At 33.2% G+C, this 19,486-nt stretch overlaps 1 protein-coding gene across 3 annotated transcripts in view; it reads left to right on the forward strand.

Annotated features, from left to right (window-relative positions):
* Nucleotides 1-19,486, forward strand: part of LRP1B (LDL receptor related protein 1B) — a 591,311-nt gene that overhangs the window by 532,582 nt on the left and 39,243 nt on the right. For all 3 annotated transcript variants that reach the window (XM_090143529.1, XM_090143530.1, XM_090143531.1), the window contains exons 70-82: nt 616-722; nt 1,055-1,187; nt 3,803-3,925; nt 5,154-5,276; nt 5,533-5,670; nt 6,180-6,314; nt 7,323-7,442; nt 8,795-9,036; nt 13,770-13,993; nt 14,251-14,357; nt 16,393-16,509; nt 17,716-17,889; nt 18,406-18,531. In XM_090143529.1, coding sequence (XP_089999655.1) covers nt 616-722; nt 1,055-1,187; nt 3,803-3,925; nt 5,154-5,276; nt 5,533-5,670; nt 6,180-6,314; nt 7,323-7,442; nt 8,795-9,036; nt 13,770-13,993; nt 14,251-14,357; nt 16,393-16,509; nt 17,716-17,889; nt 18,406-18,531 — 1,869 coding nt within the window. The remainder of the gene's footprint in view (nt 1-615; nt 723-1,054; nt 1,188-3,802; nt 3,926-5,153; nt 5,277-5,532; nt 5,671-6,179; nt 6,315-7,322; nt 7,443-8,794; nt 9,037-13,769; nt 13,994-14,250; nt 14,358-16,392; nt 16,510-17,715; nt 17,890-18,405; nt 18,532-19,486) is intronic.

The raw sequence follows: 19,486 nt of genomic DNA on the forward strand, positions 1-19,486 counted from the left end.
GAAGGCTGCGGGGTGACCTCATTGCAGCCTTTCAGTACCTAAAGGGAGCCTACAAACAGGAGGGAAATCAACTCTTTGAAAGGGTTGATAACCACAGGACGAGGGGAAATGGTTTTAAGTTGAGGGAGGGGAGATTTAGGTTGGATGTTGCAGGGAAATTCTTTACAGAGAGAGTGGTGAGGTGCTGGAACAGGCTACCCAGAGAGGCTGTGGATGCCCCGTCCCTGGAAGTGTTCAAGGCCAGATTAGATCGAGCCCTGGGCAGCCTGGTCTAGCATTAAGTGGGGAGGTTGGTGGCCCTGCATCTGGCAGGGGGGTTGGAGCTTCATGATCCTTGAGGTCCCTTCCAACCCTGGCCATTCTGTGATTCTGTAAAACAAACAAACAAACAAAAAAATCATAAAACATGTATAACCTTTAACTATTGTTATACACTTCACTTAGGATGAAACAATTTGGTTTCATTGAAGGCTTCATTGTAGTTTATGAAAGATTGGAAAAGCTTATCACCTACATTTTTGCTTGCTATCTTAAAGGAGATAAAGACATGAAGTTATAAAGCAGTTTATGCATAAATTATCTTTTTCTAATGCTAAAATATTTATTTATAACCAGCATCTCCAACCTGCTCTGCAAGTGAATACATCTGTGCAAGTGGAGGCTGTATTTCAGCATCTTTGAAATGTAATGGAGAGTATGACTGTGCTGATGGATCTGATGAGGTAACTGAGCAATTTGTTGCTTTTTCTTCTATTCTTTGACATTAATTTTTAACCATTTGGTTGGAATTTTGGAGGGCTTTTGTTGTTGTTGTTTTTGGCATCAGTCAAAACCCTTTAGATAACTTGGCCCCATGGTTTGGTTTACATAGTACTCACATTGGATTATACATCTGTTTGTAGCACACCAACTTGTTTTCCCAGAGTCAACACCTGGATGTCATTCTGGGGCAGTTTGTTTCAGGGGCTCTTCAGCTTGGATTAGTTTGTCACATTTCATTATGTTGTTATTGTTCTTGTTTATTAATAATTAGTTCACTTCTGTATTCACATAGATGGATTGTGTAACGGAATGCAAAGAAGATCAGTTTCGATGCAAAAATAAGGCCTACTGTATCCCTGTCAGATGGCTTTGTGATGGAATCCATGACTGTGTGGATGGTAGTGATGAAGAAGACTGTGTCCAAGGTTGTGTTCTTACTGATATTGTATTCTGTGCTATCAAAGAAATCAGTAATACATCCAGTAATACTGGAATGTTCTTATTTAAAATGATCTTATGAGTAATAATAATTAGAGTGCTATGTAATATCATGAAAAATCTTTAAATAAATAAGCATAAAATCCCAATTTTCTGTTTAGTTCATGTACACAAAATTCTACATCTAACATGCACGTGAGGCCCTGAAGTCAAAATTCTTTTCTACTCAGAGCACAGAACTATGCACATAAATTGGTTCACACAAACTCTGTGCTTATGACTAAGATTCCAAATGTTTCTGAGAAATACATCTGTTAGTCTAATTCCCATAGTTGCTGAAATTTCAGAAATCTTGTTCTAATATATCTTTTCCATTGTGTATTTGTACATATTTGCATGCATATAGTTGCATGCAATAGCACATAGAAATGCACAGATGTAAGCAATTACATATTACTGGAGAAATTATCCATCTCCCACCAATATTTCCCCACTAACCATATCCCTTAATACAACATCTAAACATTTCCTAAACACCTCCAGGTGCAGTAACTTCCCTGGGTAGCTCATTCTAATGCCTGACCACACTTTCAGATAAGAAATTTTTCCTAATATCCAACCTGAAACCCCCTGGCACAACATGAGGCTGTTTCCTCTGATCCTACCATTATTCCCACTAGCCCTATTGCTAGGTACATCTAGCACCTCATCACCTATAACAAAGACAGAACTTCTCTGTCACAGAAATTTTTAAGAAATTCAAAATTTGACTCAGCTCTTTCTCAGTTTGTTGGCTTATTATTCCAGGTTTTTGTTTGTTTTATTTTCTTACAAGTGAGTCTAGTTCTGTGAATTAGACATCTGGAATTACACATGTAACTGTATTGTATGCAGTACAGTAGTAAGTAATAATTAGATGATGCAACCAGTTGCAGAGCAAAATATCCTTCCTTTATCATGTCATAAATCTGCTAAGCAACAACAATTACCTTAGGGGGGAAAAAAAAGAGGTTACACAGGACAATTAAGTTTGACTTAGAGACTAGAAATTGAAGACATCTGGATATGTTCAGATGTTAAAAATATCATATAACTGCTTTAAGAAGACAGATCAACGAAATTTTAACTGTTCGGGAAAGAAAGCTACAATTCTTAGTGCATTTGAAGCTACCTTTTATAATATGTAGACCACTAATCTTTAAGAACAATGAACTGTAAATAAGTAGTAGCATACTTATTTAATCTGTAGTCTACATTATTCTTTGGATAGCATAATGGAGCTTCTGTGAACTGCAAATTACTTATAATTCAATAAAAAGCCTTGTGCCTTGTTCGTTATTGTTGTAATACTTTGCATTTCTGTCACAATTATGATTTCCCTTAGAGAAATCTATTCTGTAAAAGAATTATGAAGGGCAGAGCAATCACATAAAACCAGTTTATCTCACTGATAACTAATTTTTTTCTTCTTTAGAAATACAGCAAACACAAATGGAGTTTTATCCTACAGCATTCTGAAACAATTTCCACAGTAGTTATCTGTAACCCACTGTGCATGTTGTAATTATCACTTCTTTTTAAACCTATTATCCAACTACTATTTTTTTTACAGTGATTAAACAAACAATTATTTAAATTCGTGTCTTTTGTAATTAAAAAATAGTGGAGTTGTATATATTTTTCCATGAATGATGATGATATTTCTTACAATAGGAGTTAATTGTATTCAGTAACGTAGTGTGAGAGTTCCTCAAATCCTCTTACATAGTAGATATTTCATGCAAATTAGTGTTCTGAAAAAAAAATATATTCAACCTGTTCTGAAGCATTTATGGAGGAATAAAGCGTCCTTTTGATTTTAGAAGAATGTGAACATGGCCTTGAATGAATAAGTAGAAAGCCACAGGAACTCTGTCTTCTTTAATGGACCTAGAATAGACGTAATACACTGAGCAAAGACACAGTGAAAGTTTTGGTGCTATGATATAAAATTTCATGACTTCCTCTTCCGCAAGAAGCGCTTTTTTGTTAGATGTTTCAATCAATATGAAAGTTACTTTGAAAAAAAATTTGTATGTGTTCTCTATTTATGCTAAAGATCCTAATGGGAAATTTCAGAAGTTCCAAAAGGAGTATATTTGTAGAGGTCATCTACTCTGTGCCTAAATATAGATCTTCCCTAATAACAGGGTTTACAGTTGGTGGGAATGCTACAAGCCTGGCCAAGCCTCTCAGACCTCAGAAGAAATTGTTCATATCTCATAACTTAAGGACAACAATTGTTTTATCTCTTCTGAAATGCATATCTCAGAGAATGGGAGCAGAAGTAGGTAGAGCAGCAGACGTTCATGTGAAACAAGCCTGGATTGACAAATCAGGAGGAATTTCCTGGCTATAACAGTTATGAAAAGAGAGTGAAAGTACTGTATGATCAACTAAGATTTTGCCTCTTTGTCTCTTACATTTGAGATTTATTCATTTAGCTGTGCTACCTGTGCTATTCTCTGCAGATAGTATGTGTAAGTGTTGCTACTAATTTTATTAAGAACTGGCTTTCATTTGTTTGTTTTTGTTTATTTCTGTCCTCTTTCTTTCTTCCCAGGGGGGAGTATATGTAGAGCTGATGAGTTCTTGTGCAACAATTCCCTCTGCAAACTGCATTTTTGGGTTTGTGATGGAGAAGATGACTGTGGAGATAACTCTGATGAAGTTGCTGAAATGTGTGGTATGGCATTAAATTTCTGAATACTTTTTGTGTAGTAAAGCAAATAACTGATTTAGAAATGACATGTAATGTACATAAAAATATGAGGATACATATCTAAGTTTTCTTCACTTAACCTTTCAGTTAGCTTAAACTTTTGGTAAACAAGCAGGGTAATCTTTTATAAATGCTAAGTTAGTGTTGTGTTACCTGGGACATGTGACAGTGAAAAATCTGCTCTGAAAAAGTGGCTTCACCTTTCTTCTTTTCAAGTTTACATCCTTTATCTCTACTGAAATTACAGGTTATATATCAAATAAAAAATTACCTGTGTGTCTTTTTTAAGTTACGTCTGTCTGGTAGGTGTATACTTATTTATTATTCTGAATACAAAAATTGTGTAAGAAATGCTGTGTGTTATTACTCCACATAGTAATTACCTTATGTGATTAATACTTAACGCAGTCGAGGATCACAAGATGTCAGAAATAATGAAGATATTTTTAGCAAAAGTGCACACCCATACAAAAAAAGGACTTCCTTTTTTTAGATAGTATGAGTCTTTTTGTGTGATCCCAAATAATACAGTACTTTGTCAGACCTAGGCTATCCACCTGCTGGAGTTTAACCCTACTGTAAAATAAAGTTCTCACAGTTCTTCTAGGCTAACACCTACAATTTATTTTCATAATGAATTCAGGAAATTTTAATGAAAATACTGTTGAGAATATTCTTTACAGCTATATGCAACTTTTACAGCTATAATTAAGCTTAACATTCTGTTGAACAAGTCAGTGAAATCCCTAATGCAAACAGGTGATGAGCCAGTTTGTTAAAGTTTTCCATTGTTACTGCTATTCCTGCAAGTTTGGTTACTTGTGGAAAAAATAATCTTTTTATAGGAGATACACAGATGGGGAAAAAAAATTACTTCTGTAATGATCTGTATAGAGAATTAAATATACATCTTCCTTTGTTTTATTTCTGACATATTTAATGATTTTCAAAAATAGTATAATATTTCATGTCACACATAATACTTTCATTCCTGAAATGAAAAAGTGGCTCTGTAAACATAGTTTTAGTGTTAGTACATTAGGGATCAGAACTTAAAATCAAGTACTATTTGTATGTCATGTAGAGTTGTGTTTCCATGCTTGCTTATTGCCTTGATAAAGAAACATTTTTAAAAATTCAAGGAATATAACTGGGTAATAGCTGATTTTTATTTTTATTTTTTAATATGTAGTTAAGTTTCCATGCCCTCCAACAAGGCCATACAGATGTAGAAACAACAGGGTTTGTCTGAGACCTGAGCAGATTTGCAATGAGGTTGATGACTGTGGTGATAACTCGGATGAAGATCACTGTGGTAGGTGACATTACCTTTCAAGGCATTCAGATCTAAGAAAACAACTTGAAGGCAAACTTTGTGGCAGAGATCTGCTTGTCCTTCAGTAAAGCTTAGCTGGAGGTTAGTAGATCGTAGTTTGAAATGGAAAGAAATTAGGCTTGAAATAATTGCTTACTGTTTCATGGTCATTCCAATTTGTGTGTCTAAAATCTAAAAAATCTTACTTATTGCTTTAATACTGATTCATTTTTCTTACTCATTTGTAATTATGTAGATAAAATCACATATAAACCAAGACCATGTAAAAAAGATGAATTTACTTGTAATGATAAGAAATGTATTCCAATGGAGCTACAGTGTGATTGGTTTGATGACTGTGGAGATGGTTCAGATGAGCAAGACTGCAAAATAAGTGAGTTTGCTTGATACGTTTTTTTGATAATTGTAGTAGAAAAGAAATATTAAGCTAAGGCTAAGAAACTTATCCACGTACAACCTTCTCAGCATGCAATTGTAACATGGATGTAACGTGTTACCTGCTCACTATCAATACACTCAGTCTTATGTCAAGATAAAAGTTGATTTTATAGCAACTCAGGTTGTAGTAATCGTAACAGTAGTTCTTGAGATTTTTGGAATAGATCAAATGTAATTTCATTACTTTTTACTTCACGTCTGCAGCAGGATGAATTTTAGTATTAAAATTATTGATGTGTGAAGCACGATGACTCAACTAAATATTATCAACTCATGTGCATACATAGATAAATACTGTAATGTCATACAGTTGTTTAAAATTTAGCTAGATCTTTCAAAAGAAAGATGCATGTCACGTTTTTTGTTGGTTTGTCTTGGAATGTGTTACTTTTGATAGTTAAAACAAATCTATCAGAAACTTTTGGACGTTTTGTTTATGTTTAGGTGTAACAGAATATACATGTGAAGATAACGTGAACCCTTGTGGAGATGATGCATACTGTAATCAAACAAAAACATCCCTATTGTGTCAGTGCAAGCCTGGATTTCGGAGAAATGAGAGAAATAGACAATGTGAAGGTACAGGCCTTTTCTATCACCTTTCACTGCAAACTATTCAAAGTCAAACTGGCAGTCATTTTTCTGTGCTAGAGAAGATGTGTATCACGTGTATATTTTTCCTAGAGTACAAACTCTTTAAAGCAATGGCATTCAGAAATTAAGATAAAAAGCTGGAAGGACTTAAAGGATGTAGATATAAGCATTTTAACTGGAGAAGTTATCAAAGATTAATGCTGGTTGTGCAAGTCAAAATGTTCCAAGTGAAACATTAAATGATTTTATAATTTAAAATGTAAATGGATGATTTATGGTTTAATAGAAGAGTGAACCAAGCAATTAGGATTAACTTTTAAATATGTATATGATAATATTTTGAATGCTTAAAAATAATGAAGATGCAGAATACTGAAAATCAAAATGAAAAGAAATCAGTTGAAAGTAAACTACTTTAGACAAGGTAATCCTAATATCTATTATAGCACATTGAGCAGGGAAAAAAAGATATGGTAGTTATAAGGAAATATAAGCCTACTTTCGGAAGAATGGTTGTGAATTCACTTCTTTATTGGTGAGAAGTTCCTTGCAGAAAATGCACAGATCAATTCAGTGGGACAATCAATGTGAACAGACCCTTAAATATAAAATTTTCATCATTTGGCTTTTCAGTACAAGCTGTACACGTGAGCTTTTCAAGTAACAGGTGATTGTGTAGTTTTAAGTATAAGAGAGGTAATTATGTTGAAGATAATCATAGCAGACATTTTCATTCTCAAGGCTGATTTCAAGCCCTAATGATGATAGTTAATACAGAAAGGATGGAGAAGTAGTATAATAATAAATAAATTCTAAGCTCTGTTGAATGCAGTGAGAATAACATTAATAATTGCAGAAAGCTTCTTTCACTGTTGTAAGTTATAGAAAGGGTACAAGTTCATTTTCTTAATCCACATTGTTGCACGTATTTAGAATGTGTTAAATAGTAGGATACCATGCTATAGGTACATAAATTGCATTTCTTTCTCACAGACATCAATGAATGTACGGTATTTGGTGCCTGCTCCCAGCATTGCAATAATGTTAAAGGGTCATACAGATGTGCATGTGAGAAAAACTATAAGGAATGGAATAACAGTTGTAAAGCAAAAGGTAAGGTTACAGAAATGGACAATACTAAATCTTCTGTTACTAATATGGTTGCTAACACTGATAGTTTGCATATAAAAATAGATTTTAGATAAATATTCCTTGAATGTGGCACAGAAATAATTCTCAAAATCACCCAGATTTATGTTTCATTGAGGTAAGCAGTAAATTCTTATACCTACCATAAAAATGAACATACTTAATGTGAAAGTTTGTTATAATTTTTTCAATCTCCAACTTTTTCTATTTGCAAAAATTACAAATACAAAAAAGATAAAATGATAACAAAAGAAAAGAAAAAACAAAGGATATATATATCAGCATTCTTTTGAGCTTTCTTATGATGTTCTAGAAGCTTGAGGGAAGAATCTCCTTATTTTAATACTTCAGGAGTAAACTAAATAGTATCTGGAGTTAACATGTTTTACTTCAGTCATGTAAGTGTTTTTCTAAATACAGTCATCTTAAAACAGGTATCTCATGTAAATCAACTGCCCAGACCACATACTACTCAAGGTAAATATGCACACACAGATTAAGTTTCTGTCTTTCATGAGACAGATGTATCGTACAACAGCGAGCTATTAGTTTTGTCTGAGCAATTAGTTTTGGCATAGAGTAATTTTTAAATTCATGTTACAAATGAAAAGAAAAAAAAACCAATAATCCAACTGCTGGAGTAAATTTAACATAATCATTATGGATCTACATCTGAATAAGTGAAAGTATGAGCATAGCATCTCACCCACGTAATGCAGATGTGATTTATACCTACACTTGGTCTTCAGCATGACACCACTGTTAAAGTTAAAAGAAATTGTGGTTCCTTAGCTTTGTGCATATATGGTGCACAGCTATGAACAGTAACTAATCAGAGCTTTATGGTCTGTAAAGTAATATTTATGACACATATATCAGAACCACAACAAAATGAATCACGTTAATCCCAGTCCTTCCTTCTCTTTACAACAGACACATAGTGGGTAGGTATAGATGGTGGTAGCTTTATGCACATTTTCTTGATGAAAATTTGTCCTGGGAAGATCATGTTCATGAGTAATTAATAATTTCCTCCATATATAACATGGACTCTATCAGGATGAAGAATCATTACCTGCTATTGAAGATGTTCAGATCGCTTTATTTGTATGTTGATTATGTAGTCTCATGTGTCACAGCCTGAGTTTGAGTGCCAAATTGTGAAGAATGAAGTTATTTCCCTGAGCATGAATGCCTTTCTTATCCCAAACAATCAGAAAATAATGTTGACATAAAAAAAAAAAATGGTCAGATAAACACTGATTTTGCATTAGTTGACATTTACCTTATTTTTGTTTCATTATAATAATCCCTAGGCTCTGAAGAACAAGTTCTCTATGTTGCTAATGACACTGACATCCTGGGTTTTGCATATCCATTCAACTACAGTGATGTTCATCAACAAATATCACATATTGAACATAATTCAAGGATAACTGGAATGGATGCATATTTTCAAGGGAACATGATTGTTTGGAGTACTCAGTTTAATCCTGGAGGAATTTTCTACAGAAAACTTCATGATGAAGAGAAAAGGCAAAGTAACAGTGGTTTGATAGTAAGTAAAACAAACAAACAAAAAAAACCACCAACGATTCATTTCCATTCACTTTTTTATTTTATTTTTTTATGATAACAAATGTTGATTCAGTATATCAAAATATTGATAGATTGGTGGTAATTATTTTATTCAAACGATAGACATTCAATTAAATGACTACGCCTTTCCATTCACGGCCAACATGCTTTGTCAAGTCTCTAAGAGAAAACCAACATACTATTTAAATTTTTTCTAACCAGATATAACCAAATACTAGGGGGAGGTGTACTGCAAATATGGAGTAATTCTCCTGTAATAATTTTTTTATATAATTGAAAATCTCTAGACGGATCACTATATTGAGTTCTATAAGAAACAAGAAGCTTGTAAATCTTGTGAAGTTGATGTGTTTGGTTTCTTTGTTGTTGTTTTTAATGATTTATTTTTGTTCTTCGTGGTTTATATCCAGATAAGTTATGCAATGGTAAGTGTAGTCTGCTGGTCTGCAACTGCTTTAATGGATCTGCATTTTATTATGGGTCCATAAAACTGAACATAAACTTCCTCAAGATTTCTTAATAGTCTGGGGGTTGTAATTTTCATAATAGATTCAATGTTATCTCCCAGCTTAAACTAACAAAGAAAAAATGTTCTTACAATTACTATAATTTTATATTGCTTTCTATATTCCTGCTTTGCCATTATGTCAAAATACTTTGTGGTCACTACCTCCTAGTTTGAAGCTACTAAAATGGAGCTTTATTTTCCCCAGTGTTAAGCAAAAGCTTATATTTTTCTTTATATGCTATTTTTCTCCAAATCTCCTGGCAGGTAGATTCTGGTGAAGGTATTTCATCCAAATCATACAAAGGTTTTGACAAATCTGTATGTAAAAAATATAGTGATGACTGACTATAACTTGGGTATGTTTCATATACTGTAGAATCATAGAATGGTTTAGGTTGGAAGGGACTTTAAACATCGAGTTCCAACCCCTCTGCAATCATATTTGTGGAGCACTTATTTCTCACTGTGCTAACCTATTCAGAATATTTTCCCAATTTTATCTCATTAATACTCAAATATTATTGCCATATGTATAGCTGATCAGTAAGCTAATTAATTTTGTAGTGTTGCTCTAATGCCATCACTTAAATTTTAGTTTTGAAAAGGTTGAGAATTCCTTATTTTTAACTCAAGTTTTAATGGATAAGTTTTTAAAGGTTACATTATAACTTTTATATCTAGACTTTGATATGTAAATCCAGATGGCAAACTTGAACAAACTCACCTGCATTTTTCAGGTAATTGCATTAATGCAAAAATCCATCTCAATTGAAATTGCTCCATGGAATTAGCATATCAAGAGACTTCCTCAGAGAATAGCTTTAAGTATCTCTTATATTTCTCTGTGAAAAGGGCTTTAAACTTGGCACAAATTGAAGCATTAAAGGAAATAGTAAATATCAACTCTTCAGAGTTTATTGACAGATGCAGAAGAGGATTCTGATAGAGTTGATACACGTGAATTGGTGATAACTGGTGCAGCTGTTTACTGGTATAATCCTTTGAGGGAGGATATATGTTATTTGAGGCAAATATTCAACATAGTGATTTTCCACTTAAACTAGAGTGCTGCTTATCATGGAAGAGGATACAAAGCTGAACATTAAAATAATTGTACTGTAAAGCAGGAAGAAAAACATGTTTTGTGATGCATTTAGTCACTGTATTAGAAGCTTGCTTAAGGCTTACTGTTCTGAGAGCTTAGCAAGGGCCCTTAACCACTCCTATCACATCCATTCATCTACTCACAACTTTGCCCCAGGACCCAGGGAATTTCAATCCATGGCTTTAAATGGAAACAATTTCTAGACTGTTTTCTCTAAATATTATTTTTGCAATGTATTAGAACCTAATGTATTCATTTACAAAAAAAAAAAAAAAAGTAATTAGGGTTTTATAGGTTTTATAACTCAAAAACTTGTCTTAAAGAACATACCTAAAATTTAGTTTATATCCATCCCAGCTAACGTATGTCATAGCTTTAATATACTCTGTTAATACACTGTATGAAGTGGCATCTGATTAAGATTGCAGACAGTGGTTTTAAATCTATACAACATTGATGTTTGGTTAACAGCCATTTTTCAGGCTAACCTTACAAATATTTTCTGTGACTCCTCTGTTTCATGCAGTCAATCTAATCTATCTCATGGTATATTAATTATGTAGAAGATGTTTTCAAAGGGCTGAGAAATACTGTTGTGTTTTTTAAAGTTTCCTGCTCTGATCTATACACTGGTATGATCAGGCTAACACCAAGATACCACCAGTGTAAGAGAGCTCCTATCCAAGCTCTTACTGATGTTAGCAGGCATTCAAGCTCAAGGAACATTCAAGGAACATCTATGCTACTCTTTTCAGCTGTTAACTGATTTAAACAGTATCCTTCCAGCAGATTTTCTCCTTCTTTTTTAGCAGTGTTTATCGTTGGTAGGTTTTTAACATAAATTTTCTCCTCTAAAATTTAGCTTCAGGGTATGAATTGTTTTCTGTAATCTATACATCAAACCAAAATGGTTTCCAGATCCAAATTGGTACTGTAGCTTTAAAATAAGTAAACAGTTTTTACCTACAGAAGACATTTTTCAATTGACAAGAATGGTCAGAAGTGGTCAAGTTGAGGCACGTTCTGTCTCTCAGTAGAAACTACTTTAGTTCAAGAGGTGATCAGGTTTTAAGCCCCTAGATTTTCTACCAAGTTGTAGTAAATCATATTCAGCATCTGAGTGGACTACAAGAACTGTTTAAAAAAAAAAAAAAAAAGTGATTTTGCTCCTGTATTTGCAACTGTGTTCTGTATGCAAAAGTCATTTATCATTAACATAATCCAAATGAGGTAAAAGATCATTTACAATAAGTAATTCTCCTAGACAGTACAAGAAGATGCATAAGACATCAGAAACATGATATGATGAGGTTGAAACATAATGAAGACAACTGAGAATTAAACGGCAGCAGCATCAGCTTGTGTTCTTTTTATTCTCTCTTTTTAATCTCTTACACCAGATGGTGGCTTTCCCTTTCTTGTCGTTATCTCCTTGTTAATTTGATATTTAATATGAGTCCCAGCTTTAGTGGAATTTCACTCTTCCTGTGTGGTTGGAAAAGGGTCAGTGTTAGAAGCAACCCAGTGTTGTGCCAGAATGTTTTGGTGATCCCTTTGTCTCATCTGTGTCATGGGACCTTGTGTCACTTGTTTGCCAGGTTCCAAACAAAAATAAAGAAGAAACAGTCTTAATAGAAACAGTGGTTCATGAACAGTCCAAAGGAAGGCAGTGAACTGTGCTTGCTCTGATAGTTTCTGTCCGTTTAAAAGAATATTTGGTTCCAGTGTTGTAGTTTATTGCTTCCAGGTAGATCATGAATTCTCACAGTCTCCAAAGTAGTAGCTGGAGATGTCAAGGCATTTAGAGGCTTATGGACACAGATAGCTGAATATATTCCTGAATTAAAAGCCATTTGGATTTTAAAAATTGCAATGAAAACTATCAGAAAATACATATGCTATCAGGTATTTTTTCTTCTCTTTGAAATTCTTGAAGTAATATGTAGATAACAAGAAAAAGAGCAGGATATTGCGTGCGGTACTACAGTACTTGAAAAAATAATTTTTTTGATGTATTTGTGAATCCTTATGCTGCCAGTATTGTTTCATTTAAAAACAAAAAAAAAAACAAAAACAAAAAAAACACATGATACTTGTTTTCTTTTTCTTCTTAAATTGGTATGATTCTGTTTTTAAAGTACTTGTTTCTAAATGCAGTGTTTAATTGTTCAACTAAATAAAAAACTTCTGTATGTCTTTAGAACATTCATTCTTTGATATTTTAGAGGATGAAAGTTGTACAGACTGTCTAAATTCACCACTATAGGTCCTGTTTTTCACATGCAGATGGACATGACCTTTAATCTATGATGAAAAAAACTCTTTAAATTTGACATCATACATCAACCAGCAAACAATTGCATATGTATCTAGTTCATGCAAGTATTAATTTTGGATGATATGCTGCATTTATGTAAGAAATAACTGGATAGTCTTATCTTACAGATCTTATGTCTCTCTTCAAGAATTCTAGTGAACAACAGAGAATTCTGGTCATATCTGTCTCCTGTTTGCAGTATGAACTTTTACTGTTAAGACTGTATTTTAGGAACTTACACCTTATTTGTAATTGTGAAAGTTTTAATCAGCCAAGCCTTGTTTACATATGGAGCTTCAGTTTTAGATGATGGAGGACAAGTAGAATTAACAACAAGGAGAAGTGCTTTGATAGCTTTCTTGTTACTGCCTTGCAATACTGGTCAGAATTCAGAGGTAACTTTTGACGATGTTCTAAATGCAGTCATTTTATTTATCCTTGGCATTCTCCTGAGGAGTCATATCTCAGGATAGTATGAACTGTCATTTCCAGTGAGGTGTTTAGGAGAGGATATCATTGCATAGTTCTTCAGAGAGTATGAGAAATGTATAAATTCAATTCTTTGTTGTTGTTTTTTTTTTTCCTTTAGAATTACAATATATTTCATTTGTTTGCTTCAGCAGCAGTAGTTCAGTGTTTCTGAATATTTCAGCATATATATGTGCAAAAGGTAGAAGTTACTTGCCAATACAAATCTGTAACTATGCAGCTGCTGTAAATGATCATTTCATTACATCTGACTTTAACATCTGTTCCTTTTAGTGTCCAGAATTTAAAAGACCTAGGGGCATTGCTGTTGACTGGATTGCTGGAAACATTTACTGGACTGATCATTCCAGAATGCATTGGTTCAGCTACTACACAACACATTGGACTAGTCTGAGATATTCCATCAATGTAGGTCAACTGAATGGACCTAACTGTACAAGACTCCTTACAAGTATTGCAGGAGAACCATATGCAATTGCTGTAAATCCTAGAAAGGGGTATGTAAGTTTCCACGTTACTCTGCTTTGGTAATTCAAACAATAATTCAAATTAAGAGAAATAAAAAGTCTATAAATATCTCAACTTTTCCATGACATTTACTTAACCTCATTCTCCATTTGCATGCATGTAAATCAGGGTATACTATTTCCTATACTTTCAGGTAGGTTGCTCACAATCATTTAATATCTGTGAAATGTTTTGAGGTTCAGTATGTGTATATGTGTGTGTATATATATTTATGTAATGCTTTTAGGATGATGTACTGGACAGTTATTGGGGATCGTTCTCACATAGAGGAATCATCTATGGATGGTACATTGAGAAGGATATTGGTTCAAAAAAATTTACAAAGGCCTACAGGTATGCAAATTATCACTTTTTCGGGATTACATGGCATTTCTTAACTCTCTGTAGATTTGTTGACTGAATTCTTGTTTCTGTGTTAGCAGTATGTATATGTGACCCATGTGCAGGTGATAATAAAAATTTTTCGTTTTTTCATATGATGCAATTTAATACGACTTAAACTTCCACAAGTTTTAAAAGTCATAACAAAGCATTACATAAAATCAGTTTAAAAAAGTAAATGATTTGTTCAGTAACACTTAACAAGCAAAATCAATTAAGGGCACATCAATTAAGGATGGGAAAAGTTTTCGAATAAAGCATATGACGTCTTGCAGCCTATTATGGTTAGTTTCCTTAATACTCTTCAAAATAATTTAAAACTAAAAAAAAAAACACAAGAATTTAGGTTTTGAAAGAAACGGCAACTTAATTATCTCAGTATTTTGCAGAACTGTTTTGAAACTTCACAGTGTGTGTTGAGATCTTGTGAATTAACATTAAGTCTTCACTGGCAGGGTAAAAGTAATTTTTATGACAAAGGAAATGGTAAACTCAGAATGAAATGTGTCTCTCTTGAATATCAGCATCCTGCCTTGAAACCCCAAATGATGTATTTGTGACCTATTTTCTCATGCAATATTTGATGTTTTTTCAGGCTTACAGAGGTAATATTATTGCATTGCAAATTAAGGATTGTCCAACTTTTCTATGCATGTCTATTGAAACATTGGCTTCTTTCAAGAGTATGCTGAGTATCTTGTGTCTCAGTTGGAAGTTGCCACTGTCACTACAACAAGTAGGCATGTTTTAACAGAACAAGTTCCTTACTAAGGTGGGCTTATGCATACACAAATTGCACTCACATGACAAAGGGAGTATCCTTTTTTTTTTTTTTGTCATGATTAGATTGAAATATAAGAAATTAGGATGTTACATATGGGATAAAGAAATCTCTAGGAGAGGAAGCACATCATCCTTTTTGGGCACATAAGAAGCACAGTAGTGTACAGTCAGTAATCAGTCAGCGACTTGGATGATTAAGACTGGAAGAGATCAGGATTTTGCTTATCAGTATTGTTGTTCTGCTCTTTACTGATGTACTTATATAAAACACTGTGAATGTGTCAGATAAATATAAGTTTAATTAAGTTCTATTGGATTTTTTTTGTCACTGATTACCGCTGTATTTGATTGCCATGGTTATGTCCTAGAGAGACAAGTACCAATTCCTTTGTCACTGAAAGCAATCCAACCTCAATTTTTTTAGCCTTAAGTTTGGAATTTTGTAAGATTTGTGCTGTACTGCTTTTCTGTTCGTTAGTGGGTTTTTTTTAAGTGGAGTTGCAAATAGAAACTTATTTCACTGGTCTGTGTGTCAGAATTCTTCCACATCCTCTGATCTATCTGTAGATAATTCATTTATGACCTTAAGAGGAGAATTTTTGCTGTTATGTATAATTTATTTTGATGTATTTTTTCTGACTTGCATAAGTAGGAAGAAAAATACTTTTTCCCATTCTTATTAAAAATACACTACAACTTCAGAAGCTCAGAATTAAATTATTTTATGGTTCAAATATTGTTACAGGCGGAAGCTTCTGACATGACTTAAAATGGCATATTAATCATTTAAGCATCCCCTGGTGAAACAAAGACTGCATGATTTAACTATTTAGTTATTGCCTAGAGGCTGTGTAGTCAAAACGAAATCTACTGACATAATTAATTTTTTTTTGTTGGTAGAGGAAAATTGCACGATTCAATCCTACATTTATAGTCTCACTTGGTACGTATTCCTACCTGCAGAGGATAATGGTTTGAAAAGGTACTGACCTATGAGAAGTAGCTTAAAGAAAGTAAAATAAATGGGTTGAAATAGAAGGAAGATTTAAGTTGTAGTTTTTTTTTTTTTTTCACTTTGGTCTGCAGGCATGTTTTTTCATTGTCTCATTTTCATCAGAATATGAATGATAGAAAAATGTGTTGCTACTTAACAATTTTCTCAAACTTAATATATCTCATTGAACCTTTTTTTTTTTCTTTGTAGGTCTTGTAGTTGATCAGTTTAGTCAGCGTTTGTTCTGGGCTGATTTTGAATTGTCTGTCATTGGCAGTGTTCTGTTTGATGGTTCTGATTCAGTTGTGTCTGTGAGCACTAAACAAGGTACGAAGCGGTTTCCAGCAATTTTACTAGATATAGAAGCTATGAGAGCTAAAAGCATTCACAATTAAGAACTTACAGTCGTGGCTTTTTTAGGCAATACTTTAGATATTGGAACAAATAAATATTTAATTTTTAAAATAATCTTTAAAGGAATAACTATAAGAATAACTATAAATGTTATTTATTAAATTAAATGTAAGTGTAAATTAACAAGAGCTATCATTAAGTACCACTGTGAGTAAATACATATATATCTGGCCTAACTGAACTTACATAGCAACACAAGGATCTTTCCCAGTTAGAATTGAGAGCTGTATGCATTGCACAGGAAATCTAAAGATCATATAGATCAGAAACAAGAGTCAGTTCAAGGAAAAACAGTGGATTTGTCTTTCAGCTCAGTTCAGAATCACAGAATACTACTGAAAGAATGTCAGTTTGCATAATCATAATCTCTTTTCTTCTGAAAAAAACTCTCCAGACTGTTCTCAGAGGTTTACATGTTGTCTTTTAAATAATTTGGTCATACATGCAACATTATTTTATGAAATCTGAGTAGAAAAGAGCAGAACAATGAATAATTTTAAAATGTGACAGTAATCTACTTCAAGGGGATGCTTAGTGGGCAGTTAGTAGTGGAATCTCATTGGGATGATACCACATCTGGCCATCAGTGTTTTAACCACTGGTCTGGAATTCACTAGAGTGTTCTGGAAGATATAAGCTGTTAAAAAGCCAAAAAAAGAATTAGTAGAGGCTTTGTATTTTTTGTTTTGCATAAATTTACCATCATTATGAAGTGTAATTTTAAAAAGCAGTATTTCTAACACTTTAAGAAGGAACAATTTTAAGAAATATCTTCTGAGAATAATTTTTCCTTTGTAAAGCAAAATATTTTGTTTTTTTTTTCCTTGTCATGTTGTGTGGCAAAATATGTTCTAAATAGCTCACTCTTCCTTTACAGTTTCCCTGCTTCTCTATATTCAACCAGTTTCAGAGACTGAATCAAAGAGATTTTATTTGTTTGTAACATGAGAAGAATTTCTTTTTAGAAGATTGCTTTTTAAAAGGCAGTCTTTGTGGGTACAGACTGCTGCCTGAAAAAGAATGCTTTTTAGCTTGTAATTACAGTGCAACTGAAGTTGTTATTAACATTAATTTGTTTGCTATTTGAATATTTGTGTTTATTGTTCATTTTTATTTAAGGTTTACTGCATCCCCATAGAATTGACATTTTTGAGGATTACATATATGGAGCAGGTCCTAAAAATGGTGCATTTAGAGTACATAAATTTGGCAGGAGCCTTGTAGAATACCTAAGTGTCGATGTTGATAAAGCAAAAAGTGCCTTGATCTTTCATCGCTACAAACAAATGGACTGTGAGTAAGCATAATTACTTAACACTGAGTGTTTTGCAAGAAAAAGAAAAATAATAAAAGTATCTATCAAGTGTAGAAATGTAAAACAGGACTTGATTCTGCAAAGTAAAACTAGATTTATCTATGTTTCATTACATAATTATAATTTGGATTCGATGCATTTTTCTTTCATTTGAAATGGCATTGGACAAATGCCTACATTGCAGTGCAAATGAAATTAAAAAAAAAAAAAGAGAGATCTGAATACAAAAATACCTCTTGTCAAAATAAAATGAGGATTTTTATTGAATATTACCAATACATTTGTTTTTATTGGAGTCAGTTCTATCGTGGTATTCAATATGGCACTGCCATTTGAATGAGTGCTGACTGACTTTGTGCTGTTGTTACTCTGGAAATTGGAATTGAATCAGAATTTTGTGTTTTTTGTTTTTTGTTTTTTTCTAGTTCTATAGGATAGCATAATAAAAATAAATAAATAAGAAACCTTTTTTAATGTTTTCTTTTCTCAAACAGTGCCTAATCCATGCTTGGACCTGACATGTGAATTCATTTGTTTACTCAACCCTTCTGGTGCATCATGTGCTTGTCCAGAAGGAAAATCATTAGTTAATGGAACATGCATAGATCAGAGTCTCTTAGGTAGGTATCGAAAATTGTGTTTGTATGTGCAATACTTAGACATTCACAAAGAGACATGAAGTCGATGTTTCAGGTTGACGTTCCACTTAGGCTTCAAGGAATGGGCAAATTCCTTGAAAACATCTCAAGCACCATATAGTTTATGGAAGGTTGACAACATATTTGGTGTTGAGTCCATTAATAGTCTGCAAACAAGAGACATCAATGAATGTCTTTTCTTGTTTGAAATCAAGTTCTAAGAAAGGTTCTTTTCCTTTAGGTATGGAATAAAAAATGGGAGCCATAGTCTTCCCTTTTCTCATTAAAAACTAGAAAATGTATACAAAACATCCCAAACTACATGCACTCAATTTATTTAAATGTTCCATTATGTTGTCGTCTTTGTCTCATAACATTTGTGGCGAAGTGAAGGATGTCAGCAATGCAAAATGGCCATTCTTGCCTCACATGACTATAAAATCCTTATATTTTGGGCGATTACATTAGGAAAGATTATATAGTGACATTCTTGTTAACCTGCAATAAAATCTCCCTCAAAGTCAGTTTAAAGATTTCTGTAGATTTCAGTGGTCATCTGGTTAGTCCTTGAAGTCGTGAAATCCACATTTTAATCTGAGTATGTATCTGTGAAACGCTTTAACTGATGAACTGTTTGTTTTTATGATTGATCTCAATGTTGTAAATGTAGTAAGTGCGTCACAATCATTTACGTACCTTATAATTTACGTGTTCAAGAATATTCTACTTTCTACAATTTCTTATTAAGTCTGCCTTAAGGTGGTCACTGGGAGGTAGTCACACTCGCAGAATTAGAATAGTTCACTTGGAAAGCACTTAGAAAGATCATCAAGACCAACTGCCTAACAGCTTCAGCTGTAAGTTTACTCAGTTTTTGGCTCTTTGGATTGTTGATTTTTATTTTATTTTTTTAACAAAAGGAAATTGAGGTAAGTCT

This window comes from Phasianus colchicus, chromosome 7 (genome assembly GCF_987193195.1).
Source record: "Phasianus colchicus chromosome 7, bPhaCol1.hap1.1, whole genome shotgun sequence".
NCBI lineage: Eukaryota > Metazoa > Chordata > Aves > Galliformes > Phasianidae > Phasianus > Phasianus colchicus.